The sequence below is a fragment of the Meles meles genome, chromosome 9 (assembly GCF_922984935.1).
Source record: "Meles meles chromosome 9, mMelMel3.1 paternal haplotype, whole genome shotgun sequence".
Taxonomy (NCBI): Eukaryota; Metazoa; Chordata; class Mammalia; order Carnivora; family Mustelidae; genus Meles; species Meles meles.
This window is the reverse complement of record NC_060074.1, coordinates 50,521,291-50,539,778: the sequence shown is the minus strand read 5'-3', so window position 1 is coordinate 50,539,778 and position 18,488 is coordinate 50,521,291. Positions and strand designations below refer to the sequence as shown.

Here is an 18,488-nt window from a genome sequence, read left to right as displayed (position 1 = left end):
AGTTCTATGAATGAAGTTGTACATACATCACCTACAATAGGAAGTAACGTAGAAGAAATAGTGATTAATAATACACGTTTTCTAATGTGGGATATTGGTGGCCAAGAATCTCTTCGGTCTTCTTGGAACACTTACTATACTAACACAGAGGTAATGTTTCTTAATGTACTAAAGCTTCTATGAGCGGAATGCTTGGGAAACAACATCTAGGTGTGAACTCTTAGGTTAATCTTTTTGAAATATCCTAGTATGGTAATAAAAGTTGAATTTACATAGTGGAATCTTTGATTCCCTGTTTTGTGGTTATTATATACCTACTGCCATTGAACTTCTGTAGGGAAAATTGGAATGAAGGGGGGTTGGTCGGTTAGTCTGATTATGTATTGATCCCACAACTCACCTTAAGTAGTTGTTTTTACAATGAGTACCATCTCATAGTTCGCCATTTCACTTCTCTCTTACTGTTTATTTTTGTAGGCATAGAGAAAATCCTAGTTAAATGAGGGGGTATTGGAGGATTGAATCCTGGCCAAACTTTAATTGTGTATGTTCTTTAATGCAGCACAGTTGCACATGAAAGAATTCTTTTTCTTATTGGTTATAAAGCAGTTTAGACATAATCATATGTTTTTATTTACATGTTATTTCGCAAGATGAAATTTCAGACCTGTGACATTTGAGAGCTTTATTGTATCGATCTTACAAATTGAAAGGCTATAACAGTCGTTTTTGTAGTGCAGATTATAAGGTAATAAAACTCCAAATGTATATTAAGATGAATAGTATGTCATTAAGACCTATTAAGTGTCTTTAATGGGTTGATCTCTTAAAACTACACTAAGCCTTTGATCATGTTTTTTTGGAAAAGGAAAGATACATATGGTTAGTACTTCTGTGTGTAATGCTGCAGGTATCAAACTTAGGACAACATCTTAAAAATTAACAGTTTTATTAAAATGCCTTGGAATAGAACTGGTCTTATATTAATAAAGCCACACATCAATAAGAATCAAGTGAGAATAGAGGGAAGGTAACTGTTCTCATCTGCCGTATGGTTAATGAAATCTGAATAGTAGAAAAGACCCTGAAAATTAACAGTGGTTTATCTGGAAAAGAAGAGCTAGTTCTAAACAATAAATAATGCATGTTAATTTTAAGCAGTCAAAGTTAACTTGATGGCATCACTTGTGCCAACATAAAGTGACTGTTTCTGCCCCCTTTTCCCTTGTGGTTTTTGGTGCTTGTGGAGGTGAGAAAGAGGTACATTGTGGCTCAGTCCTGCCCGGCTCCATTAGGAGTCTCATTGCATCTTCTGACAGCGTTCCCATCATCAGTTCAGGAAAGAGTTGTGCTTGCAGGCAGCAGGTGCCGTTTACATAAAGAAGAGAGCAGGGTGTTAAATATGGGTTTATTCTTTCCAGTTTGTTGACTTTTAAAAATTGATCTGTCACGTTACTCCTATATCATGCCCTTTTTTAGCATGATAAATGCCTGTAGAAATATTTAAAATTTAGCATCATAATGTATTTTTTTCTTATTGACTTGGGTGCACATAGATGGATGTAGGCTCATTTACCATTCAGGATATTAATTTAGAAACAAATGTGTTATATATTTGTTAGACTATTAACAATATCCTAATAGAGTGTAACCATTGTATTCTCTTTTCTCTTATTTTCTCTTAAAAATTAGCAAATAATATTTGAATTAGAAATGGATCAAACCTTTTGGCTTCACAATGTATAGTAGGTATCTCTGGTTTTCCAGTAATATCATACCATAAAGTTCTAATTCCTTGATATTTGTTGTCTGTAAATCAAATAAGTACTTTATAAATTTTATAAATATTAAATTATGTAATCACTAATTTTTTTGTGATTATTTTAGTTTGTAATAGTTGTTGTGGACAGTACAGACAGAGAAAGGATTTCTGTAACTAGAGAAGAACTCTATAAAATGTTAGCCCATGAGGTAAGTAGGATTCTGGCTTACATGTGTGTTGTGTTGGGAGGAGAGTGCTTCTTTCTTTCCTTTTTTGTCTTTCTTTTCTTTCTTCCCTCCTCCCTTCCTTCCTTCCTTTCATACTTATTTAAGTAACCTCTATACCCCGTGTGGAGCTTGAACTCACAGCCCCAAGATGAAAAGTTGCACGCTCTTCCAACTGAGCATAGCCAATTGTGCCCCTGTGTGTGGTATTTCTATCACATTTGTTCTTTCTACTTTGTCATGACAATACTACTCCAATTTTTATTTGTTTATTTTTTTTTAATATTTTATTTATTTATTTGACAGACAGAGATTACAGGTAGGCAGAGAGGCAGGCAGAGAGGGAGGAGGAAGCAGGCTCCCTGCTGAGCAGAGAGCCCAATGCGGTCCTGGGATCGGGACTTGAGCCGAAGGCAGAGGCTTAACCCCCTGAGCCACCCAGGTGCCCCTATTTGTTTATTTTTTAAATAAACTTTAATTTTGAAACAGTATTTTTAAAGTACTATGCCCAACATGGGGCTTAAATTCATGACCCCAAGATTAACAATCGCATATTCTACCAACTCAGCCAGCCAGGCACCCCTACTTCAAATTTTTTTTTTTTTTTTTTTTTTTAAAGATTTTATTTATTTATTTGACACAGAGAGATCACAAGTAGGCAGAGAGGCAGGCAGAGAGAGAGAGGAGGAAGCAGGGTCCCTGCGGAGCAGAGAGCCCGATGCGGGGCTCGATCCCAGGACCCCGAGATGGGTTAAAGCTTCTGCCTTCAGCTCAGGTCCTGATCTCGGGGTCCTGGGATAGAGCCCCACATTGGGCTCTCTGCTCAGCAGGGAGCCTGCTTCCTCCTCTCTCTCTCTCTCTGCCTGCCTCTCTGCCTACTTGTGATCTCTGTCTGTCAAATAAATAATAAAATCCTTTAAAAAAAGGAGAAAAAAAAGAGTTATCTGCTGGCCATTCCTGCTTTACAATTTTGACGCTTGCCAAACTGGAAGTGTATCTGGAAACAACAGAAAGATTGTGGAATCAGTTGTAGAATTTTATTTCTTCTTTCTGGATTAATTTGGTCTAGAAGTTTTTCTGGGTGACAAGATCTAAATTGGATTGCATTTTGCATTTTATATAGATTAATTATACAGAAGGTTATCACTGGAAATTAATTTTTTAAAAAAGATTTTTATTTGTCAGAGAGAGAGTGCACACAAGCAGGTGGAGCAGCAGGCAGAGGGAGAAGCTGGCTTCCCGCTGAGCAGGGAGCCCGATGTGGAACTAGATCCCAGCCCTGGGATCATCATGACCTGAGCCAAAGGCAGATGCTTAACCCACTGAGCACCCAGGGTCCCAGGAAATGAGATTTTAAGATTCATATTTTTTAAAGATTTTTTATTTGTTTGAGAGAGGAAGAGAGAGAGAGAGCCCGTGTGCCATGATGGGAGGAGCGGTAGAGGGCAGAGGAGAGGGAGAAGCAGACTCCCTGCTGACATGGGGCTTAATTCCAGGATCCCGAGATCATGACCTGAGCCGAAAGCAGATGCTTAACTGACTGAGCCACCCAGGTGACCTGGAAATGAGATTTTAAAATCTCGTCGGCACCTAGGAAGTCTTGATTGTAACTCAGTTATCAGACTAATACTTAAATATTGTTGCTCTTAGGTTTCTCTGATACTGTCCCTTTGACTAAAGGAAACTATTTGACTAGCCAGATTTTCTTAGTCTTTGAGAAATATTACTGGTAGCATAATTTAAAAATTAAATAAACTAAATAATATAGTCGGTACTGGTAATATGAACTATAAAATCATACAGTACTGTGGTAGCAATTTATTTTTTTGTATGCATTTCGTTATAGGTGTTACTTTCTTAACTCATAGGTGGAAATAGAAAAATTAGTATTTAGATATATATGTAATTTTTAATTTTAATGGAATTGTAACAAAGCTTAAGAAAATTGGGATATCTTTTTGGAGTGCCTGGGTGGCACATTCAGTTAAGCATCTGACTCTTGGTTTCTGCTCAGATTATGATCTCTGGGTTGTGAGATCCAGCCCCATGTTGGGCTCTGCACTTGGTGTGGAGTCTGCTTGGGATTCTTTATCCCACTGCCCCGCCTCCCCTCAAGCAAATAAATATATCTGAAAAAAAACCTAGATATCTTTGTAATGACGTTTCTTTTTTTTTTTTTAAGATTTTATTTATTATTATTTTTTTTAATAGAGGGAGAGAGTGAGTGTATGAGTAGGGGAGAGGGGCAGAGAGAGAGGGAAAGAGAAAACCCAAGCAGGCTCCAACTCTCAACTTAGAGCCTGATGTGGGCTTAATCTCATGATTCTGAGATTGTGACCTGACCCAAAATCAAGAGTTGATATCATAACCAACTGAGCCACCCAGGCGCCCCTGAAGTTCCTGTTCTCTGTGCGGTGATCATGTCCACCATGATGCAGTGTCCCATTTTGGATTGATTCTGGAGCTGTATTAAACCCCTTGGGTTTTTTTTTTTTTTTTTTAAATACACGTTGCTAGTCATGCATTTAAAAGTTTTGGTTCTAGTAAAAGCTATGAAATACCTAGAAAACTAAGGTTTGTTTGTTTGTTTTTTTAATATTCCCTTTGTATTTTACACTGAAGGGTTATTGTGTACACCAAAGGGTTATTATTGTTTTATGAAGACTTAGGAAAAAGCAAAATAAGACACAAATATATTTGTCTTTTGGCTGTTTTTACTACCTTAAACAGGTAGGCTCCTCCTTTGGTTCTTATTCTAATTTGCCAATATGTAGCAGGATCAAAGAGCCCAGTAGTAGGACTCAAACAAAGTCATTGAATTTTACTAGCTGGGGGTATTAACTTGAGCTGGTCACTTAATTTCATCTGTTATGGATGTTACCCATCTTTTATGGATGAGTACACTGAGGCCCAGAAAATTAGTGGCTTGATTTTTAAGAGCCAAGATTTGAATTTAGGCATTCTCGTAATTCGGGCCCTTTGTTAAGAAATAAGGCCTCATTGGAAAGTGAGAGACTGAATGGGGAGATTGCCAGAAAAGAAAGGAATTATGGACAAATTTGGGAGCTAGATTAAGCCATCTAATAGGGCCAGGAAGAGCCAAATCAGCAGTTTTGGAAGGGCAAATGGATCAAAGAATGAGAATGTGAGTGAAAAACAAATATTGACATGGATTTAGTCAGGTGTTTCATGTAAACCGTAGTAAACAACAAATCTTACTATCATCACTAATAATGCTCTACATGTATTACTGGATATGAAACTATAAAATGATTTTAAATATTTCTGAATGCTTCATTTTTTTTTTTTTTAAGATTTTATTTATTTATTTGACAGAGAGAGATCACAAGTAGGCAGAGAGGCAGGCAGAGAGAGAGGAGGAAGCAGGCTCCCGCCGAACAGAGAGCCCAATGCGGGGCTCAATCCCAGGACCCTGGCATCATGACCTGAGCCGAAGGCAGAGGCTTTAACCCACCCAGCCACCCAGGTGCCCCTGCTTCATTTTTTTTTTAAGATTTTATGTATTTATTGGAGAGAGCATGAGCTCAAGTGTGGCAGGAGGGGGTGCAGAGGAAGAAGCAGACTCCACACTGAGCAGGGAACCTGATGCAGTGCCCCATTCTAGGACTCTGGGATCATGACCTGAGCTGAAGGCAGACGTTTAACCCACCCAGGTGCTCCCTGAAAGCCTCATCTTAAATGAAGTGCAAAACTTTGAAGCTCATGAATTTTGAAATAGTCCCAAACACAAAAAGTATAGATGAAGTTTTATTTGGGGTGACTCAACCTCTAGGAATTATCTTCACAAATGAAGCTTTGAGAAACAAACTGACAATTGCAAATGGCATATGGAAGATGCTAAGTAAACATGTCTTTCATGTGCTGCTGTTTATCTTCTTGACTAAATGAAAAAGTATTTTTAGACTCTTAACAATAATCTGTAATAGGTAGCAGAAAGTTCTTCAAAGTTGGCTGATGTATAAAAATCACCACTGTTCCCCCTTATACTTTGATCTCTTACTAGGTCAAGTTGATGAGCAGCCCTAATCCAGTATATGTCTTTTTTTTTTTTTAATTTTTATTAACATATAATGTAGTATTAGCCCCAGGGGTACAGGTCTGTGACTCATCAGGGTTACACACTTCACAGCACTCACCATATCACATACAATCCAGTGTATCTCTTTTCTGTTGTTAAAATGATGGATAATTGGTCCTGATGTTATTTAATAAAAAGTAAAAGAAGATTTTCGTCTTTTCCTAAATGCTCAGAAATAGGGAAAATAGCTATTTGTTTGGGTTTTTTTAAAACAAGAATGCTAAATTTAAAAAAATTAAGTGAAATCTAGAAAAATTAGATACAGTATGGGTTTTATTTTGAGACATTTCAATAAATAGCTTTATTTTTTATGTTTTCCAATTTTTAGTCTAGGTGCTTCTCCAGATTTCATCACCAGGTGTGATTAGTATATTACATGCAAGTAAAATAGCATAAACAATGTGTTCTAACTTGTGCCAGGTATTTCTAATGTCAGAAATGTGCTCTTTGAACATGCCAGAATAGCCATCCTGACCTATATAAGATTTCAGCATACTCTAGCAAGAGATACTGAAACCTGGAAGATAGGAAGGTAGGAATTCCATTCCATGGAAAGTCCACCTACTCAGTGATTCAGCCACATATCAACTATTGATAAGTGTTCTGTTTTCCATTTAGGATAGGAAAAAAGTATTTGATCCTTAATAATGAAGTATAGTAGATGTACTGGTTATAGCCCATCTCTTCAACTTTTTGCCTTTTATGTAGACAGGTGAACTGAACATAGTGAAATAAATTGAATGTAAAATCTTCAAATTCTAAAGTATCCCTTTCTGACCACGCTTTTCAGGTTAATGGTCATTAACCATGGTAGTAGCATAGCTGCCATCCTGCAGAGGGCGCTGTAACTAAAAGTCTATCTTGATTGTTATATAAGACATTTTGCATAATTCCTTTTAACCAAATAAAAAATTTATTACTTATATTTTTATTGACATCAGAAAAAAAAGAAATTATTGAAGCTCTGTTCTCACAAAGTAAAATAATGTGGAGCAGTGTCTGTTTGTATATACTAAAGACTTTATTGTTTTAAACACATATACACATGATTGAAATAAAAATATTCTATAAAAATCCCTAAGAAGAATGATGTCATTCAACACAGTTGAGAAAACTTGCAAGCACAGCACTAAAACTTTAGTTTTCTCAGTATCTGTGTGTGTGTATGTATGTGTATGTATACAATTTTATGAGAGTTTAATCTACCAGTTGAATGTGTCCATCATGGGTCTTTTTTTTTTTTTTTTAAAGATTTTATTTATTTATTTGACAGACAGAGAGATCACAAGTAGGCAGAGAGGCATGCAGAGAGAGAGGAGGAAGCAGGCTCCCTGCAGAGCAGAGAGCCCGATGCGGGACTCGATCCCAGAACCCTGAGATCATGACCTGAGCCGAAGGCAGCGGCTTAATCCACTGAGCCACCCAGGCGCCCCATCCATCATGTGTCTTAATTCAGGATCCATGAGTGGAATTTAGGGTATCTCTTAATACCCTTTAACATCATATATAAATCTTATATGTACCTTTTTATGAGAAAAAGGTCCATAATTTTCAATAGATTATCAAGAAAGCCCCTGGTTTTAAAAATGGGAAAGGAGGAGTGCCTGGGTGGCTCAGTGGGTTAAAAATGGGAAAGGGAAGAGCAGGATAGAGTAAAAGGAGATGAATAACCATTGGACTGCTTTGTGAGTAAAACATTAAACCAGTCACTTTGGTAAGATGACCCTCATTTTCCAGGCAGTAAGTGAACTAACTTTTACGGACTGTTACCCAAAGCCAGGTACTGACCAGGAGTGTTTTTCATGTAGTAGTTCATTCATCCAAACCACATCCCCAGGAGATAGGTGGTGGTCTCAGGATTATATTATAAATGAGGGGCAGCAACTATAGCGGGAAAATGTCAGTTCAAAGCTGGTTCTGTTATTCAGTAGCTATATGACCTTGTATGAGATACTCACTGCTGGGTCTTAGTTTTCCTCATCTGTAAAATGGGAATCTTATAGGCATCTTACTAGGATTTAAGAGATTTTGTTTGGAAAATGGTTAATGTAATGGGTGTCTTATTCAGATTAGGTAATAAATGTTAGTTATGAGGAACAGATTCAGAAAAATTAAAGAATTTGCCTCAGAGGCAAAGCCTAGAAGTGCTAAAACTATCTAATGAGGAAACTTGATAAACTTAATGCCAATTCAAAAGGGCCCTATTGAATATTCAAATCTAAGAAATCTTCTTGAATAAAGATAGAGGACCTAGGTCTCAGAAGAATAGGATGCGTTTAGGAAAACACCTTCCAGCTGAGAATTAAAGTCTAAGGCCCTCAGGCATGTACTGTATATGATGAATTAGTTTGTTTCCTACGCACCTGGAAGGTACTAGCTTTAGGTGTGGGTACCTAAAGAAAAGACTGAGGTAGAATTTTGAAAAACTCTTGAATGCCATGCAAAAAGTAGCTCTTAACCATGGAAACTTAGTTTTGGGTTAGGGGGAGGGGTAAATACGTATTTGAAGATGTGACTGTTAAATATAACACTTAGGATTATTTAAAAAATGTAATTTAGGGCTGTAAGAAATATGTGAATCCTTACAAATACAGAAGTGTGTATTTAAAATGTGTTTAGTTTTAAGTTTACTGTCCATCAGCATAAGAGCCGTGAGATGCTTTTGTGTCAAGTAGTTGTGGAATTCTAGGTTAAAAGATCAAAAGTATTCAGTTAATTAAGTTGGAAAATCTATAAATAAAATGCACTGGCCTTTACAATTTTGTTTGCTCCTATAGGACCTACGGAAAGCTGGATTGCTGATTTTTGCTAATAAGCAAGATGTTAAAGAATGCATGACTGTAGCAGAAATCTCCCAGTTTTTGAAACTAACTTCTATTAAAGATCACCAGTGGCATATCCAGGCCTGCTGTGCTCTTACTGGCGAGGGGTAAGAGGTCTTCTTTTTGGAAAACATACTTAGTTTAGAAACATGTATTTCTTCTTAAAATCAATAAATATTTAAGGCTACCATGTATAAAACAATGTAAGGAAGAGATGTGACACATAGTCCTTATCTATAATTAGAGAGTTTCTAGCTTGGTTCTATAAAGAATAAAATATAAAATACATACGTAATACATGTAAACATACTCAATTAATCCATGTGAACAAATAGAGGACAGAATGGCTGTCGGAATTCAGAGAAATGGGAGTGTCACAGAGAGCTGGATAAGTCAGGAAACAGTTCTGGTACTTGTGGTGGATCTTAACACTGTAAAGTCCTGTGCCTTGAGTGCTTTCCATACAGTGTATCATTTAGTTGTAACAGTCCTGTGGACTGATTGGTTTTAATTTACATTTTATCCATATAGAAGCTGAACTAGAAAAGGATTCAAGTGTGAGACTAATTTGGGGATACTCATTTTCCACCATGTAGTCAGGAGGGGGTTTTGCACTTTAAAAAAGGGGGCGGGGCTGAAATTGAAGAGAGTTTGGCACGAAGGTTCCTGGTTTGGGAAAGAAAGGTAGATGCCTGCAGTAGGATTTTGCCCTAGTCTAATGCCCACAGATGAAAGGATTTCAAGAAAGAAGTGGTTTGTCAATATTGTCAAATACAAAGTCAAGGATCAGGAGGAGGGAGAGAGGGCTATTAAGAGAGGGAATAAAGGAGGTTAGAAATAGGATAAAAAGCTGTAAAAGAGGTGAGCAAGTTAAGGTTTTCACTGTAGTTGTATTTCCAAAATATGGTGGATCTGTGTATTTAAAAGCAATGAAAAATAATTAAATTGGAGATGAAGATTCTAATTAGAGATCTTGAATTTGAGGTATAGGAAAGAGCAGATGCTTGGGCAGAGATAGATAACTTTAGTAACTTATTATATTAGTTCACCTTCATCATGTTCTTGAGGAGGAGAATTTCTCCTGCCTCAGCTACCTCATCTATTTCTGCCCCAAGCTTCTGGTCTTGCCTAACATCAGAAGAACCTCAACCCCAAATTTAAGACCTCTGTGAAGAATCCCTCATACGTGTATTTAAACGCAGAGAAAAAAAAATTAAATTGGAGATGAAGCTGAATCTTAGTGAAATAGAAGTCCCTGTTACCTGATTACAGACATTTGATAGAACATAATTAGAACCTCAAAAAAGCAAATAAATGTTTAAAAAAAAGGTCCCAGGTAATACCCATTATCCACATATACTCATTTAGGTAAAAATATCTTATCCATTACGTATCTTTGTCAAATAGTTGGATACATGTTGATATAGGTATATCCTTATATGTTATATTTGTCTACCAAAGGTCTTTAAGCAAAAGCACTGATTTTAATACTAAATTAGACAACAAAGAAGATCATGTAGGATTGGCAAAAGATTTGACTTAAATACTTGGAGTAATTGTGTGGAAGTAGATCATTAGTTGGGATAGATGCAAACCCTGGCAGTTTTCATTTTTTTTTTTTAAATGAAATTTTTCTCTTTTAGAGAAGATCAGTGGATGATGTTAATATCTTTCTAATTTTTTATTTATGTGAGCTTCCCTCTCCAGTAGTTATGAAGTGGAAATGTTTGGTTTTGGAGAAAATACTTCTCTTTTGCATTCTGGCCACCTTGATCTAAGCTCTAGGTTTTAGTATTGGTTGGCATTTTGACTCCCACTTCTGCCGTTTGCTACTGTCTTTTAAGCCTGGATTCCCTCTTGTAGTATGGGAAGGGTTCTGCTTTCAGGATTGGGAAGATTAAGATCATGGATATTAAGTGCTTAGCACAGTTTCCAGTTTGCTGTTAGGTAACTGCTGTTCATTTAACACTTTGGACTTAATTTATTTGCCTATTATCTTGCACCATTTCCTATCAGTAGTTTAGAAGTAAGGAATCTACTAACAGTAGGGAAGGTATGAGCCAACATCAAAATAACCATTTCTTTACCTCATTGTCTTTTCTTCTTTTTCTTCTTCTTTTACATTTTTAGATTCATACTGCCACAATAATCTGAGTTCTCGTGTTTTTTAATTAAATAGTAGTGTAGTTTATCATATCTATAAAAGCTCCTCATAGAGAATACTTAATATTTTGTGACAGTCTTTTGTTTTGTTTTAATATGTACAACATTTTCCTCTCTCTAAACCTTCAGTTTTATTATCATAGTGAAATCTTTTTGTTTTGTGCTGTTCTCAATTATAGATTGTTCACTAGCAACTGGTATTAGTGATTAAGAGATTTTATTCCCTTCAAATTTGTAAAATACATAGATGTAACATACATATTATTATATGTATACTTACTGTGTTTTACCACCTCAACTATATATTTAGTTTAACATCCTGCCACTTTTATTTCGTTGATATCATGAACATTTTATTGTATTGTAAAATTGTCTTTGAAAGGGAGTTTTTAATATTTCATGATATCAGTGTTCTATAATTTAATTTTTTTCTCTATTTCTGGGTGTTTAAATTTTACTTTTACCTATTAAAAATGCTTTGATGAACAGTCTTACACATCAGCCTGTCCTTGTTTCTTAGTGTTTTTTAGAATATATTTCTAGAAGTAGAAAAAAGGTATTGATATTTTAAGTATTTCTGATACATACTGCCAAATTACTTTCTGTGGGTATTCATTATATAATTATTGAGTTCCTTTTATCTCTCAGGCAGTGGTCTAGGCCCTGTAGATATGACAAAACCCGAAAAGCATGGATGTACTACTCTGTGTGAGAGTATGGCTTCACCACAATAACACCAGCATTGAATATTACTGATTTTTTAATCTTTGTTGTTTAGGAAAATGAAAAATGATACCTTTTAGTTTGTTGTTCCTACCTTTTTAGTTGAGAATTTAATCAAATTATTTTCTATTCTTCATAGATTATGCCAAGGACTTGAATGGATGATGTCACGACTTAAGATTAGATGATCTCTACTGACCTCTCCTCATAGACTTTGTATAAACGAAGTGCTGGACTTTACCTGAAAGCTGCAAAAATTAATGGTTTAGATATATTTATAATAAACTGATTTAAACTTTTTCTATCAGAAGAAAAATTAAGACCACTTATTTGAAAACAAAGATGAAGTTTCACTTTCCAATCTGCTTTCTCATTAGTTCCTTCCAAAGCAAGGTCTCTAAAGCTGTGATTGCCATTTTTCTCATAATGAATCCTCTCAGGACATTGTGTAGCCTGTGGTAAGTACAAAGGGAGAAGAGGACATTTTTCACTTTAAGAGCTTTATTATCAGTATAACCCTCCCTAGTTGAATGTGTATTCTCTTCATGTTCCATTAAGTCAAAATACAAATCAGCACAGATACTCAGTTTCTAATACTTTAAAATATAATGTTAATTATGAGAAGTATTTTGCATAAGGTTGTGTGTATTGTGTATATACCTCACATTCAAGTTTATGGCTTTGATTATGTTCTAAAGAAAAGCAAAGAACACAAAAAGTAATAATATCCTTAGTTAATGACCATAATGAGATGAGTACTGGCATTGCTGTTAAGTGCCATTTTGTGCTTTCCCCCTGTGTTCTCTGTATTGTACTAACCAACCCCCAAAATCATTGGGCTGCTCTTAAAAAAAGAAAAGAAAGAAAAGAAGAAAGCTCAAGAGTGTATAACTATTTTTTGTTGATCAAATTATATACATGAAAGCATGTAATCCAGCTGAGTGGAGTATCTGCAAATTTTTGGCTTAATATTATGAATGGACAGAATTACATGTTGAGCAATTATCAGATTGGTTCCTTTATTGGATCTATGCCATCTAAATTACTGAGAAAATTGTTAATCCATTAATCAGTCAATCATTAATTGTGATTAAAATTATCAAGTGTTTTTTTTCCCCAACGTTAATGGGAAGCTGTTGTGTAAAATGTCTGCCCAGAGAAGTATCACTCTATAAATATTAATCAAATAGTTTCCCTATAGTCTCCTTAAGTGTTGAATTATATGTCAAGCATTTAAAGTGAGTTTGAGATGAAAAGTAAAGCTTATTTTCTAAGCAACAAAGTTATTTCTTAATTTGAAAATTTCTTATTTTAGGAATTGGGATAGTTTGAGATTTTTGTTTCTACATGTTTCCTTTTATCTTCCTAACACCACATGAATGCATTGACAATTATAAAATACAAACTTTTATGCTTTTAAGAATTTGGTTTAAAAGTTGAACAACATGATACATCATTGTTACAGAGAAGTAACTTGGCCCCAAATATGTTTGCTTAGGATTTTTTTTTTTTTTCACTGAAAATGGGAAGATACGATGGTTGAAGGTATTTCTGTTGTATCCTAAATGTGTTCAAACGTATTTTTGGGTGCTCTCTTTGTATATGTTTCATGCCCTGAAAATCTGAAGGCTGATCCAGACTGGCATGTTGTAGAATACTGAAGAAAAGAATGCCAGCCTTTTAGATTTCATGCAGATTTTGATGAGGAATCATAGTATATATACCACAAGCACTGATAAAACTTGGAAAGTTTCTTTCTGTAATATATAATATACTCAATATCTAAATCCAAGTCAGGCATGGGAGATCAGTGTTTAACAGTGGATGTGTTGTGTGTTATATTACAATGTTCATAATGCAGGTATAACATTTTAATATTTGTCTACTTGCTTTTACAAAAGTAAATTCTAAATTACTAAGTTTTATTCATATGTTCTTACACTTTTTCAAATCACTATTAGTAATTACTTGTTTTATATTAAAAACTCCCATAAAAACCTAAATCTGTTTTGCAGATGTTGCATTTTCATCAGAGATAAATATTCTGTAAAGTAGTCCAGCAAATTCACATCTACCCTTTTTATCTTTTCATTTGAATAATCACAGCTTAGTCCGGTGGGTTGCTGCTGCCTCGGTTCAGCACTATCTCAGCAAGGTCCCTTCTCAGCAGGGTGCTGGCTAGACTTTATTCTTAGTTGAATGTTTAAAGCGTGCACTAAATTGTTAACAGTTGGTTTAGTGTGGGGTGACTGACATGGCATCATGAGAATGCATGAAATCTTATACCACATTTATAAAACGTGTGTTTTTTTGTTACATTCTCCCTTTCTAGGTTAAACATTAGAAATAAGGTTGTTCCTATATACTTGTACATAAGACCAAAATTACAATGGAAAAAAAATTTTAATTCATGTATGAATATACATCAAGATAATTTTAACAGTATTATTTCCAAATACAATGGAGAGCCTCATGAGTAGTCATATTGGTGATTTATATGTAGTTTCAGTAGAATTAAGCAAAGGGCAGTGTTTTTGGTTTTTAATATGCTGTTTTGGGTGCAAACAGTCATCTTATTTAGAGTCATTGTGCTCACCTCTGAAAAGAACAAAGCTTCATACCTCTGTACTTGTGGCTGGATTCGAATATCCTTGTTTGTTACTAACTTTGAAACTCATATAATTACTCTTGATATCTTGGTAAAAGTAACCATATGTTATAAGCATTTAAATATGTTTAATTTTGTGATAATAGCATTTACAAAGTATATCTTACACATTATATTGAGGAGTCTAGTTTGAAAATTTTCTGTTCTCCCTTCTTTGGCTCTGAAAATGGACAAAGAATACAGAGAAGGCAGGTGGTTTGGGGGGGGGGCAGTGGGAAGTGGTTATGACATTTTGCCTTAAGAATAAAAAAAGTGCTTTAGCACTGCTGACAGGCATTTTTAATGCAGATAGTTAAAGTGATTTTAGAAGTGTGGTGTGAAATAGAAGAGTTTCTGTTTTCTGGCCTTTATGAAGTGCCTAATAGGTAATTAACAGAAAAGTACAGGGAGCTTGAGGAAAGGCAGGAAGTCCCTGAGATACTTTTTTCTTTTTTGTCTGAGTGTATAGAATTAAGATGCCTAGAAATTGGATTCTGTTGTCCTCTCTCTTGTAGGTAGTTACATTTCTTGGCTGTGACCACAGCAACCGCATACAGTACAGACAACCTCAGAATCTGTGTGTATTAGTGTAAATAGAAAATCTGTAAACAACTTTCTAGTTTTCTCTGCAGGCATTTTTGGGAATGTATCTGTAGTGTGTTCTACTTTGTATCTAGAGGATAGCAGTCCATCCCAGATTTTTCTGTCGACTTTGGGGTGGTCATCTCTCAATTACCCAGTTGTATCCTGGCATCAGTCCCTCTTTCAGAGCTGGGTAGAGACAAGGTCTCTTTGCATGACTTATCTTTGACCCCTCCCAACTGTTAGATATCTCTAACTTCTAGCTGCAGATCAGCTTTGCCATAGCTCAGCCATCCCTTGCTCCCTGTATCTTCATTCACCATCAGTGAAGGTATGTTACTCAGTCCTGGAGGTATTCTAAACTTTGCCTTATAGCTGTCATTCCCCAAACCACCAGTTTCTAAGTAGGTTCTCTAGTTCTTTGCTGTCTCCCCACCACTGGCTTGATTTATCGATTTGTACTTTGCTCATTAAAGATTATTGTCAGGGTTGTTGAATCAGAAAACTGGCTTGCTGTGCATACAGCATATAAATGCCAGTAGTAAAATCCTTAATACTATATTTAACATTATAATGCTTCTCAATTTTAGCTTCCTATGCTGAAAAGTAGATTCAGAAAGATAAGAGAACTACCTAGACTTTGCCAGCTCCTTAAGCTGCTAGTTAGGAATGGAAGAAGTGAAGTCATCTTTATGTTATCTTCCCATTACCAACAATGGATTATGTTTTGGAGGATACCTGTGCAAACCAGGAAAAAGATGCCAAACCAAATTATAGGAATGTTTACCCCGAAGACATCCTTAAAACCTATAGCCTCACCTTCTATTTTTTCTTCATGTTTACTTAAAGAACACAAATAAACATTACATGTCTAAAGGAATTAGTAATGAGAAGCCTGTCTTTACAAAATAAACCTGTTGAAATAGGCTTTTAAAGACCTCAAAAATCATCAACCATCATGTGTTGATTCTGTATAGTTGTAGATACAATATAGACATTACTAATTTAAAGTTGCCCCTGTACAGAAATAGAACTTCTGTCTCATGCTCCCTCAAAGAATGTGTGATAGTTTTAAGACAATATTGGTGAAATAAAGGAAAAAAAATTTAAACTTTGGATGCTAAAAAAATGACTCTTTCTATTAAACCCTAAAGTGGTGTGTAGAATTGTGAGGAAATTGTAACGAGATACAGCCAGGTTAATTATGCAATTTTTAAAATCAGTTGTCTAGTTGTTACATATTGTTCTAAAAACTAACTTTATGGTCTTGCCTGCTTGATCTGCTGTTCTTTGAAAGAAGATTCCCATAGTCTACACCCAAGAAGTGCCTAAAATTGATTTGTGTGGGATTTTAAGTCCATCTAATAAATTATATGTGTTTTCTGTTGTATTATATGTGCTTGGTATACTGATGACAAAGCACTGAGGATTTCTAAGTCACAGTTTGCTTTATTTGAGTAAAAAACAACAACAACAATAAACCTAGATAACAAACCATATTTTAGGAAACATGAGCAAAACCATTTTTTCTCTTTCCTAATAAAAATGTTCTGTTGCCCTTCTGCTAATGTAGAGGCTGGAAAACTGAACCCTATTTCTGCTTTTTTAAAAATAGTTTTCACTCACAGAAAATTACATTGTGTGTTTTAAAACCTTAGTGAAAGTTCATTGCTTATTTAAGAGTAGTCTCTTAACTCTCCTCATAATTAGTGGTTAGTAAATTTGATCCTATTGTTTAGATCTTGATCCATTTTGTGTGTGTGCATGCCCAAATCCTTCCTCTTTGTTTAGATTCTACTTAAAACGAAAATATTTGATAGAGTTCTATTACATTTCTCATATTTCCCTTCTTCCCTCCCTCCCTCCCTCCCTTTTTTTTCTGACCATAGAGTGTGACTCCAAATTCTGGGGGAAGAGACTTGACTATATTTTCAGTGATTTATAATTATATTGTGTTTATATTTCAAATCATCTTGCATGGAAAGTGAAATGTGTACATGATTTTAAATAATTGTATACTATTCGCTTCTCCAAAATTTCTTACATTGGTGGTATACAGAATTCCTCTAATTATCTTTGCTTGAACTAGTCATTTAGATTCGAGTAGCTTTTACTTATATTATGGCCCTCTATGGTCTTTTTGAGAGGAGGTGATACCTGCAGAGCACTTTTAAAAATTTTTTCTGGGTTAATGTTCAAGATAACATTGAGGAGGAAGCTATAATTGTGTCTAAGCAGGGCTCTTTTGGTTGCTAGAGATGAGAAAAATGTATACTAATTTTAATTTGTGCTTAAAATACATTTTACTAACAGTATTGATTTTAAATATGACAAATTCTTGTAGACTGTCTTCCTTCTTTATTGTATTTTCCTAGGGAAGCCTACAGGAAAATGTGTTCCAAGTCGTCTATTTGTGTAACTACCCCTCCCAAATTAACCTCTATGTGTATTGACATCGTTGAAGCCACATTTAAAACAAAAAGGAATTAGAAAAACTTTTGGAAGTTTTTAGGCTGGTTGTATTAGAATTTCTAATATGATAAAAGGTTTTAAGTCAAGCTTTGTATGCATGAAGAGGCAGAAAAATCTGTCTTCTATCTTTTTTAGAACTAATGTTTATCTGTATCCTAAGAAAATTTTACACTCAAGGAGTATTCCTAAAAGTAAGGATCTTGGAGCACTTGGGTGCTTTTATACTTCATCGCTGCTTATATGTTAGATATCTAAGGAAATAATGTTTTGGTTCTTTCTTGACAAGACAGCTTCATGGATGGCTGGAGGATATTTCTGGTTTTGCTGAGGTTCGGAGAGAATGGCAGATTGGAAGAGGGACCTCTCCATTGGTAAAGCGGTCTTATTAGCTGCTTTGCAGATGATGTGTTACTTCGTTATACTTATAACAGTGTTCTTATGTCCGTAACTCACTAAACTGTCAGGCTCCAGAAATGGAAGGCATTGGTCAGGTGACCAGTGGTAGGACCTTGTTTATTATGAAATTAAAGAATCCTGTCAAGATATGTTTGGGGGGAAATGAAAAATAAGGTTTTACTGGTGAATTTCCATGTTTAATATGTATATTAACTTTTTTTTTTAAAGTTGCATGTTAACCTGGGATAAAGTGTTGTCTCTGCTTTATGCTTTGAGTAAAAAGGGGAAAAAATGGGTTAAATTGTTACTATTATGTACTATTACATACACCTTTTCTTTTAGAAGGGGTTAATTATAATTATTATTCACACATCTGTGTTGTCAGTGTTTTTATTCTGATTTATTCTTAAATGTGTTTAAAAGATTTTTTTTTTAATATTTTATTTATTTATTTGACAGAGAGAGAGATCACAAGTAGATAGAGAGGCAGGCAGAGAGAGAGGGAAGCAGGCTCCCTGCTGAGCAGAGAGCCCGATGCGGGACTCGATCCCAGGACCCTGAGATCATGACCTGAGCCGAAGGCAGCGGCTTAACCCAC

The 18,488-nt window shown here is 35.3% G+C and overlaps 1 protein-coding gene across 1 annotated transcript in view; it reads left to right on the top strand.

Moving 5' to 3' along the window:
- The window catches only part of ARL5A (ADP ribosylation factor like GTPase 5A), a 31,679-nt gene extending 13,417 nt beyond the window's left edge, over window positions 1–18,262 (top strand). The window contains exons 3-6 of the mRNA XM_046018604.1: window positions 3–150; window positions 1,888–1,971; window positions 8,863–9,014; window positions 11,933–18,262. Coding sequence (XP_045874560.1) covers window positions 3–150; window positions 1,888–1,971; window positions 8,863–9,014; window positions 11,933–11,981 — 433 coding nt within the window. The 3' untranslated portion in view covers window positions 11,982–18,262. The remainder of the gene's footprint in view (window positions 1–2; window positions 151–1,887; window positions 1,972–8,862; window positions 9,015–11,932) is intronic.
- The last annotated feature ends 226 nt before the right edge of the window (window positions 18,263–18,488 follow it).